Genomic DNA, 18,469 nt, shown 5'->3' with positions numbered 1-18,469 from the left:
AAAAGTAATGAAAAATGGCTAAACAACTGGTCAAACTGACACTCTTTTTCCCCCGTTTTACTACTCAGTTGAAACATACCCAAAAAAACGAGTAACTATAGTTCATACTTTTTAAAAGGTCTTAAGCACTACATAGCGTAGAATAATATAGATTGTTTATCGATTTATTCTGTGTCACGACACATTTGACGTTTGGTGTGGGGTGTGGGTGTGTGTGTGACACGCTATTTGAGAGCATTATACAGTTTAATTGCGTACTTGATCCAGACCAAAACAAAGCTTGCTCAAAATCAATTTCGTGAGGTTTCTAACATGGATGAAAAACAACATGTTAATAATGTGCGAATTTTTTTGCTCAGCTGCATGGAGTCAAAAAAGTGCATATGTTTGACGATTTCTGTAATCAATGACAACTTTCTGGTTAAAATTTACATAAATTACGAGAAATATTTCTTTCCTTGTCCCTTGTACTCGACCATCGATGAATAATAATACTATATTAGCTAAAACTAGCTAGCTAGCTAGCTAACTAAGCCAAATGAATTTAATATTTCGAAAATACAAAAGGTCATCACAGAATAGAAAAACTTTATCAATGTGGGTCCTGTGTTTAAATTTATACATTAGGTATACACCGGCACTTCCTACCTATCTCTCCCACATGACATGGGGGTTAAACCTGAACTTGCTGAACTGAATAAATAGAAATCTAATTTGACCATTAAATTTGTTTGATTTACTTTAATTTCTCAAGGCCTCTCAATTTCTCACGCCTGATACAACAATCAAAGCTTAAGAATTTGTGAAAGTATTCGCGAGCCTGGGTCTTGACATTCTTAAGCAAGTTCATGGGCAATGAGAATTTGTGAGAAATAAAATGATGTAAGGATGAAAAATACAATATGTTTCTGCCATTCCATCATAGTTTGCACTTCAACCATGTGTGCATCTGGCTATTCATTAATCTACCTGAAAAAAACAATACAGATATAAGCAATGGCCATAATCTCCCAGGCGTTCTTGTCCTTAAGGTCCCCACCTTTTCATACAACTTGCAACATGATTTCTGAATGATATTTCGCTGTTATTCGGTTGGGTGGTGGGTGGATTCTGCCCTCCCCCCCCCCCCTCCCCCCTCAATAACTTTTCATAGGATTGTTCAAATTGAATCAAACTTGGCACACTTATAGTACGTCATAAAAGGAACAAAATGGTGGCAATAAATTTTTGCTTGCGTCAGCACATTTTCTGTAAAGTCATCAGAAGGTTGAAAATTGTTAAAAATGCCACTATCTGCCTAAAATATAATTACTTTTGTTCTAGAGCGAATTTTTACATTCTGTTTGAAGTTTCTGAAAGCTAAATAATTTTTTTTTAACATATCTTCCGGTTCTTACATGGATCGAATAAAAAATTGCCAAAAATTGCCCGAAAATCCGTTTTTTTCCGATTTTCGGGTAAAATCCGACAAAATCGGGAAATTGGATTAGTCACGTGTTAGAATTATTCAAAATGATTCTTCTTGATGAAACAAAGTTGTGTTGCAAGTTTCAAGTTCTAAGGATAATCCTAACAGGAGTTATTATATTTTCCCCATTATAAGGATTTCATAGAGATTTTAGGGGTAGTTTCGAGTAATGGCCAATATCAAAGCCTCTGAAAGGTATGGGACCTAAAAATTTAGCATGCAGGTCTCTAATAGATAAATGTTGAAACTCAGTAAGTATCATAACCATATAAGAAAGCAATCAGGAGTTACTAAAAAAAAACCGTCAGGGGGGGGGCGGAATCCGCCCCCCCCCCCCCTGGACCGAATAGGGTTAAAGAAAAAAAAAGTAGTTTGACGAAGCACTGTCATTCTTACGAGAAGAGCTGAAGCGACCAGCAGAGAATGACTTTGTAGCAAAGGCGTTGGTTTTTCTTCTTTTTATCCACGGCCTTACCAGATATAGTTCCAGGCTGCATCATATTAGGTGCGCGAGCGCACCTTGGTATACTCCTCAAATGTGTTAGATGAGTGAACAATAACTCGCCTAAAATATCAATCCATTTCTTAGGTGCGTGAACAATCACGCTCCTAAATAAAACTGTAGCGAGTAATAATTCTTAGAAATCACATTACGGAAAGAAGAAAGAAAAAAAATGCGAGACTGCAAAATTTTTTTTAAAAATAAGCTCACGCAATGTCTAGAATATTAAAGAAGAAAAAGATTTGTGTGTTCGAATGTAAATCGGGAAAACTCATTGATCATATTTGGAATAAACAGGTAAAACCCATTGATCTTTTTTTTGAATAAAAAGGTAAAAACGGTAAAACTTCTTTCAAAAGAAAAAGAAGCAGAAATAAATTTCTTTAGAGTACAGAATTGTGAGTAGCGTGGAGAGATGGCAACTGTAAAGGAAAATTGTTTGGCCTTAAAAACCTTTTTAAATTAAAAAAAATTGCCAACGTAACTTTGTTGTGAAATTTGAATGCCATGATCAAAAACGGTTGGTGCTATTATGAAGATTGTAAGGTATAGAGAACATTAAAGGTGGCCCCTTTCCTTCATGCTGAGACTCTTAAGCTCGGTTGGTGCATTACACTGAGACTAGAACAAAAGACGGAAGACCATTTGGAACCATGCCACAAGTCAGTCCGACCTTCATCGTCACAGAGAATACTGCGAGAAGAGTGCGCACCCATGCAAGTTAAATATAACCAGAACATGGGAGAGGTTAGGTGTCCTGTAACTTAATACAGCTTTCGGACGAATGTTCTCGTGATGTAATACCAAAGAAAAAACATGTTGAATAAAGTTTAAAAAATTTTTAAAAGGGGAAAAGGAAATCAAATATGTTTAGTAATAATAATTGAAAAAATTGTATATCGTATTAAAAAGAGGTCCAGAAGTTCTGTCTCCCACACGACACAGCAGGCAATAAGTCAGCCATGCCCTCGGTTTTGTGAGAAGAGATGTTCTGCGAAGACTCAAACAATTGAGTCTCCTGTATAGTTTTGCTTCATGTTAAGATGTGCCAGTGACAAGCATTTTCGAAGCGTGCCACTGGAAACTTCTGTGATATACAACCTAATGATGCCCTAAACTAATAAATAAATAATTTATTTTTAAACATGCATGTTTTTCATTCAAATTCCAAACTGTAAGTAATTTTTTTCTTTGATTATTAGTATAGTAAATAATTACTTTATACAAAAGACATTTCAGGTACGTATTATTGAAGTGACTAAGGTGTTTTTGGTACGTGATTGAAAACGCTGCTCATTTGTTGCAGGAGCGTGTGGAGGTGTGGGGACGATCATGCACCTCAAAAGACCAGGACTGCTCAGGCGAGTGATAAATCACGCACCAAAATCTCTGAAAACATTTTTTAGGAGCCTGACGTACCACACGCCTGTGTTTTTTTATATGATGCAACCTGTAGTTCGTGATATAGCCTTTTTATTACTGTCTTTTTTTTCACCATCCAAAAGTAAAGCAGTTGATGCTAACACAACTGTCTCAAGTGACATCTTCGAAGTTAAAGGAAAACAGTTTTGTTGTTGCAATTTTTTTGCAAAAATTGTTTTCACCAGGAGACACCATATGCGATACAGCATTACTATCAAAATGAGTGGAAACGAGTTGGGGCCTAAACCTTGTTCCTAGGGTTTATCTCTCACTTTTACTTGTAATTTAAAATGAGAAAATAGGCTTTTTTTCAAAGATTCTATATTTTGAAACAGGGATCTATGCCATGATTTTGGGAACTTGAAACCCCAGGGAAACCATTTTTTACTATTTTAGAACAAGTACATTTATTTGTATTTTTTGAAATGATCACTACTGAAAATTATTTTGGGTTATGGAATGCACACCATGAACCAAAGTGGTGCAATGTCAAAAATATGGGTTTATATATATATTTTTTATTATTATTTTTTTTTTTATGAATATGAATATTTATACCACTTCAATCAATTATGCAAACAATATGTACAGTAAAACTGCTATTAACGTTCGCCCTGTTCATAATAGAAATTGTGAAACTAAATAAAAATTAGTTAAAAGCAAACTGAGAATGTAGAAAATTTAAAAATGGAGTATGACCACAACATCAAATTGTAGTCTGAAGGCAAAAATAAAAATAAATAGATGAATCACAATAACCACTGTCTGAAAAAAGAACAGGGTCAAAAAAATTAAATACTCTAAAAATTAAGGTAAAAAATTGCTGAAAAATGTTGAAACAGACTTTTAAAAATGTCTTTTAGCATCAATTAATAAAATTACTCTGTGGAGTTTAAAGTAAAGCTGTAGTGCAGCCATTTTGTAATGCTTATTATAATATAATTGTTTTGATTTTACAGCGATCTTTGCTGTTATATATACAAAAACAGTTGCATACATTTAGTTGGAAAAATGGAGAGGTAAGGAATCAACTTAGTGTTGTTTCTGATATGCCATTCAAATATGTTAAACAAACTTAATTTTTAGGCTTTATTTTCAATCTTTCATATCTTACAATTTTTAGGCTTAATTTATTCTGTTTTCTGTAAGGAAGTTTGGAATTACTTTGGTAGTCTTATCAATTGTTTAGAGTAGTCTTATCAATTGTGTAGACAAAAAAGAAAGGGATGTAATAAGTGGAAGGTTAGAAAAGTAAACTGTTACGCCAGATCAATTTTTTCTACTTTAGGGAGTCTTCTGAAGATCAAAAGAGAGTCTTAGCAACTTTTGTAGATGAAGCAAATGAGAAACTTGGTGCTCCTTTTGATTTACCCATCGATATCAACTCTGAAAAACTTCAGCAGATTTGTAATGCTTTGTTATCAAATGTAAGTTAAGTATGTCATACACATTTCGAGGAGAATCTCTGTGATGGAGTACTTGTCAATATCTTTTATTTTTAAAAACAGAAGTTCGAAATCCCATTAAGCTGCGTTCTGAGTTTTTTTCAAAAGATATAAATCATAAACACCTTGTGATTTCCCTTTTAAGTTTTTATTCAAGACGACAAAAAAAGGAATGCTAATGGAAAAAAGGAATGCTAATGGAAAAAAGGATGTTCCTAACTTTCATAAATGTTTATATTTGTGGAGAGTCTATGCAAATCACAATATGTTTTAAGAATTCAAAATAATTATTATGTTAGACACAAAACTCAGGGCAGGGGCTTTCTTTTTAGATTTTCTTTCTTTTGGAATTAAGGAAATCAGAGAATTTATTATTTCCTTTTGATACTTTGAGAGAATTAATAAAATTTTTCAATTTTATGTGTTTATGCAGAACAGATTCTGCATAAATACATTAAAATCGACACAAAAAGGCATGAATAGGCTAGCAATTATAAACTAATGTTTTTTTAAATATCAGCAAACACGTAGATTTTGAATCATCTGAACTTCCATGGCTAAAGTCAGGTGGTAAGACTAGAAAAAAATTATAAGAGGCATGCCTAGGTAATAACACTGGGAAAAACCTTAAACTGGCCTTATCAAGTTCGCAGCATAGCTAGCCAAACTTTTTGTGGCAAAACTGCTGCATATTTTTGTGTTGTAATATAATATTTTAATTTATTTTGATTTAGGAGGAAACGGTACCTTACACATTTTTTATAAATGAGAAAGAAGTCACCGATACATTGGGTGCTATTTTAGAAAAAGAAAAGGTAGAAACTGAGAAGGTTGTTGAAATATTGTATCAGCCACAAGCAGTATTTAAAGTTCGAGCTGTAACACGGTGCACAAGTACTTTACCTGGTAAGTAACCAAACTTAGTTAGTTATACATTCAGTACAAAGTGTTGGCATAGTTTGATTTTTAATTTAAGGTCATGCAGAAGCAGTTATCTCAGTTGCTTTCAGTCCTGATGGAAGGTATTATTAATTAATTTGATTTGTGAAAATGTTCATTGCGAAAAATATGTTCTTGTACTAGAAAAATATTTTGAGATGAAAAAATTCCTCTTTAAATGAAAAAAAATGATTTAACTTAACATACTTGACTTACAATGACAAAATTTAATTCTTTTACATCCATTGTGTACACAAGGCTGATTTTCTAGATAAACAACAATATTTGTACCATGACCAGAGATAAATAATGCAGCTATTTCTGCATGAAGTGCTGCATTGTATGCCAGCTTTACCTTAGAATTATGTAAAATGTCAATTTGCATGTGCGGAATAAATTTTTTATCTTTTTGTTTCGATTAACATTGACGAGTAGTAGTAGTACTATATAGTAGTAAACATTAATCAATTATAAAGTAGGATTAATTTCTACTTTTTTGTTGATTGATTTGATTTCAATCGATTAATTTTCTTTTAAACAATGACCTCAAAACATTCAAAAATACCATGTGCAGAAAAAATCAAAGCAAAACGTTTATGAATATGAATATTTTTTTCGTATTCTTTAAAAGTTAGCCCCCAAAAATGTAAGAGCAGCTCTGCTTGACTATAAAAAAAAAGAATATCTAACTAAAATTACTTATGGCTGCATTCCCTAATAAATATTATTGAGACTGCAATTAAAAAGGTTTTCTTTCAGTTTGCATGACTTCCCCCTTTCAATGCTTCAATATTGATTATATTTGTCAACTTGTGTACACCAGTCACAACAATGTTGAAATTAAAAAAAGGGGAAGCAGTTTCATAATTTTTGTGAGGATTGTAGATATCTTTGCTTTTTTATTAAATTCAAAGCTCAGCAATGTTTCATTAAACCTGAGACTACTAAAAAATGCTCGATTGATGATATTTTGTTAAAAAGACTAACCCATTTAATACTACACCATTCCCTTATTCAGGAATGGTGTAACATCGCTTCTATATGTTTTTGATTCTGTCCTCCTAACAACTTGTAATTATCAATTATCATTTTTATGAAACATTATGCAAATTTAACAACATTGGAAAATGTTGAAACCGAAAAGCATGATATTTAAAATCTTAAAATAATATAGATTTGGTAGTTATCAAATTTGTGCAAATAATCATCGGCAAAAAAATAAATCTGGTTTAGTGGGCACACTTTTGGAGTAAAAGTGCCAGCTTTCGTCAAATTTATTCGCCTATTGTTTTTCGATAGAAAATCGAAGTTTTTGTAATAAAATTGGTTTGTCGCTAAAAAAGCTTAATACAAAGAAAAACTGACATAATCTTTTAAAGATCAACTCCTGCGTATTTCTCGAAAAAAAACCTGTTTATAATATGATAGTAGAGAAAAATTTAGGCTGAGAAGTGAGAACATAACAATCAAAAGAATGAATAAAAGCATGGGACCTAAATTCTAATAAATATTTGTTGGAGGGCCACCTGATTTGCTCTTATTTGGTTGAACATAACATTTAAAATTTAGCTTCATTCAAGCTATAACATTTTGCTTAAAGTCCTTACAAATTTTTTATTATTCTATTAAAAAAAGTTTCACAATTGTGTCAACAATTAGGTCAATAAAAATATGATTAATACTAGTCGATAAGGCCCGTGGAGAAATCTACTTAAACACAAGCGCAATGGAAAAATAGGTTGTTTTAGATGTTTAGCTGATGTCAGCAGTTCAGATAAAAAAAATTTGTGAAATTTAGTTTATTCTTTGCTTGTAATGTGTAGAACTTAAAACGCTGATGAGAAAAATGTATATGATCATGGGCTTTTGATGAGCGGTTAAGGAGATATAAGGGCTTAAACATTTTGCTGACGTCAGCAATGGCCCATCAAAAACCAAAATTTATTTTCCTTTGGTATAGATGTTGCTTTCATTGTATAGATCTTGAAACGCTGATCAAGAAAATGTAGGAAAATATAGGATCATTTACTTTTGAGAAACGGTTGCAGAGATATTAGGATTTGAAGGTTTTTTGATGATGTCATCAACCCGTCCATTCTGAAACGGATTTGGGGACCCAAGTTTTGGAAAATTACCCAAACTGGTCCTAGGTGTCCCTATTTACCCACGTGGTGAAAAATCATTAACATCACCACCTCGTTTTCAAGTTATTTGGCCTCAAAGTGGCTTCATTAATTGATAATAAGTTTAACGTCAGAAAATTTAACATATTAGACATGCATTTTTACAGCAACATCAAAAGAAAATGAACGCATCCACTTTGCCTGTTACGAAAGACACACACAGTTTCCAAATTATTATTTCGCAGAGATTTCGCAGTTGCTGTTGAAAAAAGAAAAAAGTTGCTGTTGAAAAAAGATCATAAGCTAAAGCATCGCTAAGCTTTAAAGGAAATTATAATGAGAATTAATATCCTGGATTGTTCTTATTTCATATCAGAATTTAGACTTAGGTTGTTCTTTTTTTAAACTAATGATTTGAGATTCATACTCAAATCCAGGCCTTAAAAATAATTAATTGTTACAAGTAGACACAACACAAAGCAGGTGCTTGCGATAGATATCCACAGGAAAAATTCAGAGGACGGGGAGGAAGAAGGTGAATTGAAGATAAGCATCAGTGCAGACTGTGGAATATTTTTGATGAAAGTTTAATGTTGCACATTAGTCATTAAATTCCCATACAAATGCAAGACTTAAACAATTAAACAACAAACAACAGCACCTGAAGGATTTTTATACTCAAAAACCCACACTTCAAACTTGTCAAAATTCCCCTGCAATGTTCACAGCAGGATTAGGACTTCAGATCTTAGATCTTAAGTCTATAAAAAATGGACTGCTCTAACAAGCACTGTGAAGACATGTTTTTATAAGACGAGATACATGTGAAAATTTAAAATAAGGCTGGAATATACTTATAGAAAAAATACAATCAGGTCTGGAGTATGCTTATGTTGTGTTATTGGAGGTGAAAAATAAAAACTTAAACATTGCCTCATAAGCTATATGGGTAGGATAAAATGGTCCTCTCTTTAACTTTTAAAGAACATCTACCAAAATAAGGGTATAATTACAAAAGGTTAACTTCTGGCAGTGGAAGTTAATTGAGCTTTAAAGACTATATACACCAGGAAAAAACACATCAGGTTCACCCAGGCTGAGTAATATGCTTAGCACATGCTTAAAAAATTCCCCTTTCCGAATCTGAATGCTTATGCTTTTAAAAAAATTCTAGTTTTTGAAAATGTGAACATAGAAACATGCAACAGCTGTTTGCAGGCATAAATTGTGAAAAGAAATGTAGCTGCAGTTTAAAATATTTTTGAGTATCTACATCTGCATTGTCTAGTCTCTGCGGTACTCTCCTGCTTAGAACTATCATCTTTTGCTCTCACACAGACTTGATATTCTCATCATGTCATGCAATGTATTCTAAATTATTTAACCTTTAATCTTTTGAAATATGGGGTATTTACTTTACAAATTCTTTTAATACGCAAAAATGCTTATTAAAAAACTATGATTCCGACATTACTAAAAAGGATTCACAAGTATTTCCGAAAAAATCAATTACCATATTTTTCTTTGTATAATATACATAACTTATCCCAAAATTATATTTATAAACATGAAATATGAAATAAAATATACTATGCTAAATAAGTTTGATATTCTTTACAGTGATTATCAGTTTCACCATTGTTGGTTTAAATGACCTTGTGTTAATTTTAATTTTGTATTTGTTAAATATAACTATATTGAAACATATTTAAATGTCTTTCTTTAATGTTTATGTACCATATCACCAAACCCTGTCTCTAGATGCACTTTTTACTGATGAACTTTGTGCATTTATGTTAGACGAACTTTTTGTGAGCGTGCCAATCAACCTAAAAGTTGTTTTTTTGTAAATTTGTAATGTTTGCCTACTTAGTCCAACTGTTACTAACACCAACACACCTCTGGAACTTCGGAATATTGTGTACAGAAGTGAAGTAATTGCATTGAATGACACCCCTCTGTCACTGGCGTTTTTGTATTTTATTTGAAAAAAACCAACCACTTCAATTAAACCTAACAACAAAACCAGCTTCAATGCAACTTTAGTCAAATCAACATTGTTCTCTCTTTTCAATACTGCTTTGGTTGTTCTCTTTTGAAAGTATAATATGTTTAAAACATATAGCAACAGGCTGATAGTAATTATTACCTGCACAGCGACTGGGATTAAGTAACTATATAACAAAGCAGTGTAGTTTTTAATCCAGCAGTAACTACTTTCTCCGTAGCCAATATCAATGTTCGAAAACTCTGATAAAGAAAGTGTTATGCCAACAGCAACAGTTGGAACTGCGATAACAAACACGCAATAATTCCGAATTCTTTTCTCGCTTCTCAAACTCTGCAATAGGAGTGTTCGAAATGTGGATGCCATTTCAAATGTGATAATCATGCACCATGAATAGGCCGATAACAACAACCAATGTAAAGCTATGGCAATATATTTACAAGTGTTTTCATATACATGCAGTTTTTCAGTGGATAAGAACAGTGTGTCTGCAAGGAACAATGATGTGCAGAGTCCTGCTATGTTATAATTTGGTATATTACGCATGTCTTTGAGCAATGTAAAAGTGATTATTATTGTGAAGTATGCAAGAATACTCAAAGCACCAACTATGGCTGTTATGTAATCTTCAGCATCACTTAATTCGGATATCCAATTCTTTGTCATTTTATTATGAAAGTTGCCTTCTGTGTTGATACATATTCCTATTCCATTTTGAAGGGGTCTATACTCATGTGGTAGCCATGTTTTATTTGTGTCGTTTACAATTAGCATGTGGTTTTCTGACATCATAAAAGCAGACTTCATTAGTTGAAGAGGACATGCAGAGGACATGTAAAATTTCTTACAAATTGAAATGTTTCTTGCTATCTTACTTCCTTTTATCGTCAAGTAAGATATATAATCTGTTCTATTGTAAGTTTTGTTATTTCTTTGGACCCCACAGTTGTCAGTGATATTATATTCAGCTTGATTAAATACTGTTGGATTTATGCAAAGTTTATTGTTTTCGAAGCTGCGAGTTACATCAAGCCCATGTAGCTGGGTAATTTGTTGGTACTGTTCTGATGTAATTGTTATAGTATTTATACTGTTATTAAAAAAAATGGAAATATTTTCAAGAGAAACTTTTAAATCTTTCCACGAGGTATATTTAAAATTTTTCAGGGAATAGAGGTTGGGTCTCTTTAGTAAAGTGAGTTGTAATTTGTCACTTGGTGTCATTATGGTTGTATTTCTTGACTTGATTATTGAAGTAAGATTATATTTAAACTCTAAAACAATGTTTGTTTTCTTTTGTGTCAAGCATTTATCAAATCTTGTTGTGTTGATTTCGTTTTGCACCTTTCTGTGTGTGGTTGTTGATTTTGTTGGTTCTGGAGTTCTCACGCATGTTTTTGAATTATGATTTGGCTCATACCCTGCTGTACAATAAAACTTTGTACACTTTTCTTGTTCGGGAACATACACTTCACCAGCTGGACATTCCTTCAGAATTCTTTGACCACCAGGTGTTGCTATTGACATGTCGGCTGCACCAATGGTCAATGACCATCTTATTGTTGGTAGCGTTGTCTCTGGATTGGGAGGTAAGGGACCATCAGTAAAAGTTGATTTTGTTGTTGTATATACATTGTTAATCCTTTCAATTCGTTGAGCTAATGTTAAATCTAATTCGCAAAGCATGCAATGGAAATTCATGTAAGAAGCAATGGACCCTTTATATGCCATACATAAATCATAAAATTTATGTTTGTTAGAGCACGAGCGCCTGTGATTGTGTATGCACTGAAGCTTGTCATGAACATTTAAATTAAAGAAACAGCCTTCTAAGCCTGCAAATGGGTTTTTAGGAAACCCCTTGCTGTTAATAACAGATGGGTCAACTATGTCACATTCACCTGATACATCAACTGCAACAATTTCTTTTTCCATATTGCACTTAGCACAGTATGTGTTCCTATACAGTACATCAGAGTTCCTTCTTGACTTCACTGGTTTAAAGTGGCTGGTGGCGTTTTTACATTGCTCTACATCCTCTGTACTTGCTTCAGAAAGACATGTTGTTACCATCAAATAATGCTTTGTTCTATGCCCAACCAGTGGAAAGCCTGGTGCACATGTGCGCTTGGGAATCTGCTTAGACTTCTGGAGGAAATCTTGAATATATTTACCCAGAAATGCCTCGGAGTATGATGTATTCCAGAAAGCATCAATGCAACATTCGTTTAGATTCATGCAGTTTTTTGAACAGCTGCATCGTTGTATGTTGTTGTTTCTACAGGAGTATTGTTTTGTGTTCAGTGATCCGTTGACCTTAAAGAAAGAGTTCCATGGAAATTTTGCTGCTTCGACTACGAGACACATTGCCAAAAGAATTGCCACCCGATAAAATGCCTTCATTTTGTTTTCAAACCTTTCTGAACTTATCGATGTTTACTTGTAAAGTTAGTTTTATTATAAGGATAGTTCCTGTTTTATTTTTATTAATTATTTCAAAGAATAATTTCATTTGTCCAAATTTTGTGTTATGAGGAAACAAACAAAGTGCTGTGAAAGCAGATGTTTTAAAGCAATTTGTTTAAAATTTGTAATTCAAGATTTTGATGTTAAAGAATAAATAACAACATTAAATTTTTTACATAATTTTTATTAAATTAATTTTTATTTAAAGGATTTAGAAATTCTCAAACGTTTGGTTTTTAATTTCGATTTTCTGTAAACAACAACGACAACTTCCCAATAATATTTTATTTGATAGTGATTCTTGTTTTTTCAATACATTTGTATCTTTTATTAATTAAATTAATTTAACTTTTTCAAGCCATTTTAATATCTCAAAGTATTATCTTCAATTTATATAAATTGTATTTGCCCAATCTTTTTGTACACACAATCACTTACATTGTAGTCTGTTTAACTTGTTCAGGAAAACACTATTTATTCATCCACCGATATTAAAAATATAAGAAGGTCTACCGGTAGCAAAAATTTTTGCATGCAGTAAGTTTGACGAGTTTGGCGGTTTTCGTCAAAATGCACCATGTTAAATCTACGCCAAATGTAGAAGTAAATACGTACAAAAAACATAGTAACATTCGTTGGTTCATTAAAATTACATGTGCACTTTGTGTTTTTTGTTTTTAATTTAAAACATATATATAATAGTTTATTTATTTTTTGTCAAAGGCAATCCCAGGTAAATTTATATCATCCATCTGCCAAATTAAATTCAAGATAATTTTAAATTATTTGACAATTCGCCAATTTTTATCCACCCTGAATTTATTCTTTCCAGGTACTTTTTCTTGTCATTACCTGTTTACTCTTTTTTAGACATTTGGCAAGTGGTTCTGGCGATACGACTGTTCGATTTTGGGATATTAACACAGAGACTCCCCACTTTTCGTGCAAAGGTTAGTTCTTGTTTTGTAAACCCATGGCCCTGTTTTGTGTTTGTTTGCTTCAAATTTTTGTTTTGCATACCCCATTTATACAGAGGTTTTAAAATGGAATAGACGTTAGCCTTGGGAAAGTTACATTACATTATTATATTATAAGAATTTAATACAGAGACCCCTCACTTCTCGTGCCAAGGGGTTTCTTTGTATTGTAAACCCTGTCTATTTTTTGTTTTAAATTTTAACCTTAAGAAAGTTCACAGGAGTCGATAAAAAAATATCGGACTTTCTTTATGTGCAAAAATATATTGTACATTTGTAACACAAAATCAGAACGTGGGACAATCAAAATACTACCATTAATATAAGGGACAATTTAAAGAGGTTCTATTAGGATTGCACTCATAGTTAAGTTTCGTGAATTCCTTAACGGTTATTGGCTCACAATTATTCTTTTTTTTTTTCCATTTTAAGGCCATCGACACTGGATATTAGCAATATCGTGGTCTCCGGATGGAAAGAAACTGGCTTCTGGATGCAAAAACGCGGAGGTGTTTATTTCCAACTTGTATTGTTTGTTTTTTGTTTCATAGTTTTGTATACAAAACTGGTGACTGAAATATGCATGGACATTTCACATATTTTTTATGTATTTTTTTACCTTGCGGCTGCCTTGTGGGTATTAATTTATGTGACCATCATGTTCACAAATAAATGTTTTTACAGCGTTGTCTAAAATTTCCTGTTACTTAGATTCGAATATGGGATCCGGAGACTGGTAACCAGCTAGGCAAACCACTGACTGGTCACAAACAATGGATAACTTGGTTGACATGGGAACCACTTCATAGGTGAGAAATAACACTGTTCATAATTATTAATAATGTGTAATTTTTATCACAATAAAATGCCTCACCTATCCGTCATATCTTCTTTTATTTATTGTAATCTAACCCACTATTTTTATTGACCAAGTAACTATCCTCTTGTCCATTCTTGCAATCTTCAATAGGTTTTAGTCAGAGAGTACAAAATTCCAAATTTAACCAGTCAGATGACAGTTGAAAAGTTTCCTTAATAAAGGAAATAAGTTGACGTCTGTTCTTAAAAATATTGATTAGAACTGTATCTGATGTGGACACTGAAAATGGACACTGTCTGATGGATTGATGTTGATTCGAATAATTTTTAAAATCTAAAAAATGGCATTTTTTTCATATTTATAGAAACATTGAGTGTCGACGACTGGCTAGTGCTTCCAAGGTCAGCAGGACTGTATTTTTATATTTTTTTCCACGGGAATTTTACATACCAATATTTTATAAAACGTATAATGTTTTCTTTTAGGATGGCACCATCCGAATTTGGGATGTTATACTAGGAAAGACATTGATAACATTATCAAGTCACCTTCAGTCAGTTCCTTGTATTCGTTGGGGTGGAGAGGGTTTGATCTATTCTGCATCACAAGATAGGACGATAAAAGTATGGCGGGATGAGGATGTAAGTGTGATGGCCCTTCGTAGAAAGTTCGTCTTCAGTGCGAAAGTTCGCTGTTCAATCCCTGATCTAGTTATGCCAGGGGCTATGAAAGTGGAAATCGATACTTTCTGTGTCTTGTGGAACAGTTGAATAGCATTTATATTCTAGGCGTTTGTCTGGTTGCGATGTTTTTTTGTACTAGTACGTCTTTTGTAGGTGACTTTAAATGCACTGCGTTTTTCTTTTTCTGACCCTAATTACCAATAGGAACTGAAAAAGCTAACTTAGGTAAATAATCTTAATCAATATTAAAAAAATATAAAAGAAATTAAGCAATCCTGCCTCTTTGTGAAAATAAAAGAATTCTTTCTCCGTATCGTCAGAGGAACATCATATATGTATAATATATATTTTGGAATATAAGCGCATATTAAGCCTGAAAAAAAATTCAAGCAAGCGTTTATTATAAAAAAGTATGTATACGAATAAGGGGGATTTATTTTCAGGGCGTGTTGTGCCGCACGTTGCAAGGACATGGTCACTGGGTAAGCGTTTTGTTATATATTATTTTCGGTTCCTTATCTCGTCGCAGTTTGGTACAGTTTCAGTTCATTTACCTAAAAATTAACTTTTCTCAACTATTTTGTATGTATAGGTCAACACAATGGCACTTAATACTGACTACGCAATAAGAACTGGAGCTTTTGAGCCAGCAAAGAAAGATTTGAACATTAAATCTGTTGACCAAAAAGAAGAAGCATTAAGCAGATACAACAATGCGAAAGTGAGTTTTTGTGTTTGTTTGATGATTTACAAATCGAGAAATATAATTTGGTTTGTAAATGCTAAAAATGCTGTGGGATTTCTCTAGCCTTTGGGCTTGATAGCCGGTGTAGTGTGGTGATTATACGTGACTAACTACCAGTTTTTGCTGCAAAGCAAAATTGTCATAAATTTTCCCATACTAAACTGTCAATGCTATACCTATGCCTAAAGAAATTTCCTGTTGCTATATTTCACTGTGTTTGTTTATTTTGTTTACTGCAGGGAAATAAGCCAGAGTTTCTTGTATCTGGTTCAGATGACTTTACATTGTTTCTATGGCAACCATCCGAATCAAAAAAGCACGTCGCAAGAATGACGGGTATGATTTAAAAATGAAATTGACCCAAACTAATTAAGAATAAAAGCAGTACTATCCTTGCATATCATGATTTCCTTCTTCGTGCAACGTTAGCTGCTACGAAATTGTACTTCGCAGCTTCAATCGGTCGACTTTCGTGTAAGTCACTAAAATCAATAATCGATAATCCTCCCGCAGTAATTGTGCTAAAAATGCTGCGTGTTTTGTTAAAAAATTAAAAACTGGGAGAACTGGAACAGATTCATAGCAACATTTGCACTGACACGACTTCTTACTCTTTAGGTCACCAAGCTTTGATTAATGATGTACAGTTTTCGCCGAATGGGCGCCTTATTGCTAGTGCTTCGTTTGATAAATCCATTAAACTTTGGGATGGCACAAGCGGAAAGTAAGACTCCTCCTATAGTAATTTTTAAACCACTATAGATTATAGATTTTCCACTGAACGTCTACATTTGTATTTTGTTGTATAACATCTCGTTGTTGTATCTTAAAAATATATATAAAATAATTGCCGTGAGTTTGAAATGTTTTTCTTGTAGGTTTGTTGGAGCTCTACGAGGCCACGTCAATTCTGTGTATCAGGTACTTGTGCTCACATGTCTCACAAACACTTTGATTGGCGTATTCTCGTTTATAATAAACTTTAATTGGCGCATTCTCGTTTATATTAAACTTTGATTGGCGCCTTCTCGTTTGTAGTAAAATCTGATCGGCGTACTCTCATTTATGTTAAACTTTGATTGGCGCATTCTCGTTAGTATTAAACTTTGATTGACGCATTCTCGTCTATATTAAACTTTGATTGGGACCTTCTTGTTTGTAGTAAACTCTGATTGGCGTATTTTGGGTTTTAATAAACTTTGATTGATGTGTTCTTGTTCATATAAACTTTGATTGACGCGATCTCTTTATTAGCGCGTTCTTTACAACTGTGAACTCACAAACTGATGTTGTTGTGTTTAGATAGCTTGGGCTGCAGATAGTCGTTTGTTATGTAGCGGAAGTTCAGATAGTACTCTGAAGGTAAGTTGAAAGTCAAACAGGATTGCTACAAAACCTAGAAAAAATGCCACGCATGTTATATATATCAGGGAAAAGTTACGGAATAATCGTTTTACCATACCTAATATTTTCCATTTCTTATTTTCCTCTCTTTACAGGTTTGGGACGTGAAAGCGAAGAAACTTCTCTGTGATCTTCCAGGACATGCTGACGAGGTAGGTAGTTCTTTTATGCGCTTTTGTAGTATCTTTGAATTTTACGCTGTTGTAGTAACATCGATTTTTGCGCCCTTTTATAGTAACATCGTTTTTTACACGCTGTTGTAATAACTTCGATTTTTTTCTCGGGTATATCGGAGGTTGATTCCAGTACGTACTCCTTTTTAAATCTCGCGAATCCTTCATATTTTTTGATATTTTTTGATGTGCGAAAATTAGTGTACGCTAAAATTAATAAGGTAACAACCTTCCAGATTGGTAGTCTGTAACATTATAGTATTACTATATTCCAATGTTTTTATTGCAGGTTTATGCTGTCGATTGGAGTCCAGATGGTGAACGCGTAGCAAGCGGTGGAAAAGACAAAGTGTTGAAACTGTAAGTTTGGTCGTAAAATTATTTCACAGCTTGTCCTATACCTGGAGAAATGAGCTGCCTCACGAAGATACGAAACAGAGAAACTTCTTTGTCTCATACACTTCATCTTAAAAATTACCAGTGTAACTATATTGATTTTGTTACTCTGTCCTTGTAATTGTTACCATCCTAAGTTGGGTTAATTCTAAGGAGTCTGTTGAACATTTCATAAAGTTGTTTTGTATTTTATGTTTTAATTTATTGATTTTTTTTAGCTGGAGAACTTGATAGCATTTCCGACATACGACGGTTAATAATAGTCGAAATCATAAGCGTAAATGGCGAAAAAGATGACGTCCTTACAGTCGTGTTCGAAATTACCGAGAAGCACAAAAAAAAAACGCCACAAGCAAGAGAGATGATAATTATGACCTGTTAAATTAAGCGAATAAAATCGGAAAAGAACAGTGATTGAAAGGGGTGATACATTTAATAAAATAATTTTGGTTTCGTGAAAAAATTGTTGGACTTGAAATTAAACTCTGGGAGACGTAATTTGTTATTATTATACAATATATCGCGTTTTGATTTTTTGTCAGTTGCCTTTAAATTTTATAAGTTGTTTGCTCCTTTAACATTCACCTGAAAAGTACTTCGTACATTCGGTTAAGAGGGTTTTAGGTTTCAATTTTTCTGAACAGTTCTGTTTCGTGTTGTTATGTTTTCCAACCACTCAGAGTAGCATTTTAATCACGAATTTAAAATGTTTCGTGGGGTGGAACTTGATGCACAGGATTCGAACACGCAAAGAATCAAAAATATGTTCGAATCAACAAAATGTTCGAATTAAGCAGTAAAAAAAAAAAGTCATAAAACCAAGAAATTTGTTCGAAATAACATTTGCTTTTTTACTCAAAATAACACTTGGTTCCAAAAATATAGCATATTTTGTGTT

At 33.0% G+C, this 18,469-nt stretch overlaps 3 protein-coding genes across 3 annotated transcripts in view; 1 reads left to right on the top strand and 2 right to left on the bottom strand.

The window, feature by feature from the left end:
* LOC130623642 (dynein axonemal heavy chain 10-like) overlaps positions 1–18,469 on the bottom strand; it is an 82,684-nt gene that overhangs the window by 60,290 nt on the left and 3,925 nt on the right. The window lies entirely within an intron of this gene.
* LOC130623648 (notchless protein homolog 1-like) lies at positions 3,147–18,112 on the top strand. The gene is made up of 19 exons (XM_057439154.1): positions 3,147–3,209; positions 4,352–4,411; positions 4,681–4,819; positions 5,572–5,743; positions 5,814–5,859; positions 13,244–13,323; positions 13,783–13,859; positions 14,062–14,159; positions 14,535–14,571; positions 14,656–14,811; positions 15,297–15,335; positions 15,446–15,574; positions 15,838–15,934; positions 16,217–16,322; positions 16,477–16,519; positions 16,901–16,960; positions 17,098–17,154; positions 17,465–17,535; positions 17,790–18,112. Exons 2-19 carry the CDS (start codon positions 4,404–4,406, stop codon positions 17,800–17,802), a joined length of 1,428 nt encoding a protein of 475 aa, XP_057295137.1. The 5' UTR covers positions 3,147–3,209; positions 4,352–4,403; the 3' UTR covers positions 17,803–18,112.
* LOC130623643 (uncharacterized) lies at positions 9,133–12,839 on the bottom strand. Its single transcript, XM_057439147.1, has one exon. The coding sequence runs from the start codon at positions 12,308–12,310 to the stop codon at positions 9,641–9,643; it is 2,670 nt and encodes an 889-aa protein (XP_057295130.1). The 5' UTR covers positions 12,311–12,839; the 3' UTR covers positions 9,133–9,640.

Source organism: Hydractinia symbiolongicarpus, chromosome 13 (assembly GCF_029227915.1).
Source record: "Hydractinia symbiolongicarpus strain clone_291-10 chromosome 13, HSymV2.1, whole genome shotgun sequence".
NCBI classification, from domain to species: Eukaryota; Metazoa; Cnidaria; class Hydrozoa; order Anthoathecata; family Hydractiniidae; genus Hydractinia; species Hydractinia symbiolongicarpus.
The sequence above is the reverse complement of the archived record's forward strand: the minus strand, read 5'-3'. Positions and strand labels throughout refer to the sequence as shown.

Coding starts and splice junctions, on each gene's coding strand:
- LOC130623643 (XM_057439147.1), bottom strand. CDS start 12,310: ATGAAGGCATTTTATCGGGTGGCAATTCTTTTGGCAATGTGTCTCGTA.
- LOC130623648 (XM_057439154.1), top strand. Junction 4,820..5,571: donor GTAATGCTTTGTTATCAAAT/GTAAGTTAAGTA, acceptor ATTTTGATTTAG/GAGGAAACGGTACCTTACAC. Junction 5,860..13,243: donor GCTTTCAGTCCTGATGGAAG/GTATTATTAATT, acceptor ACTCTTTTTTAG/ACATTTGGCAAGTGGTTCTG.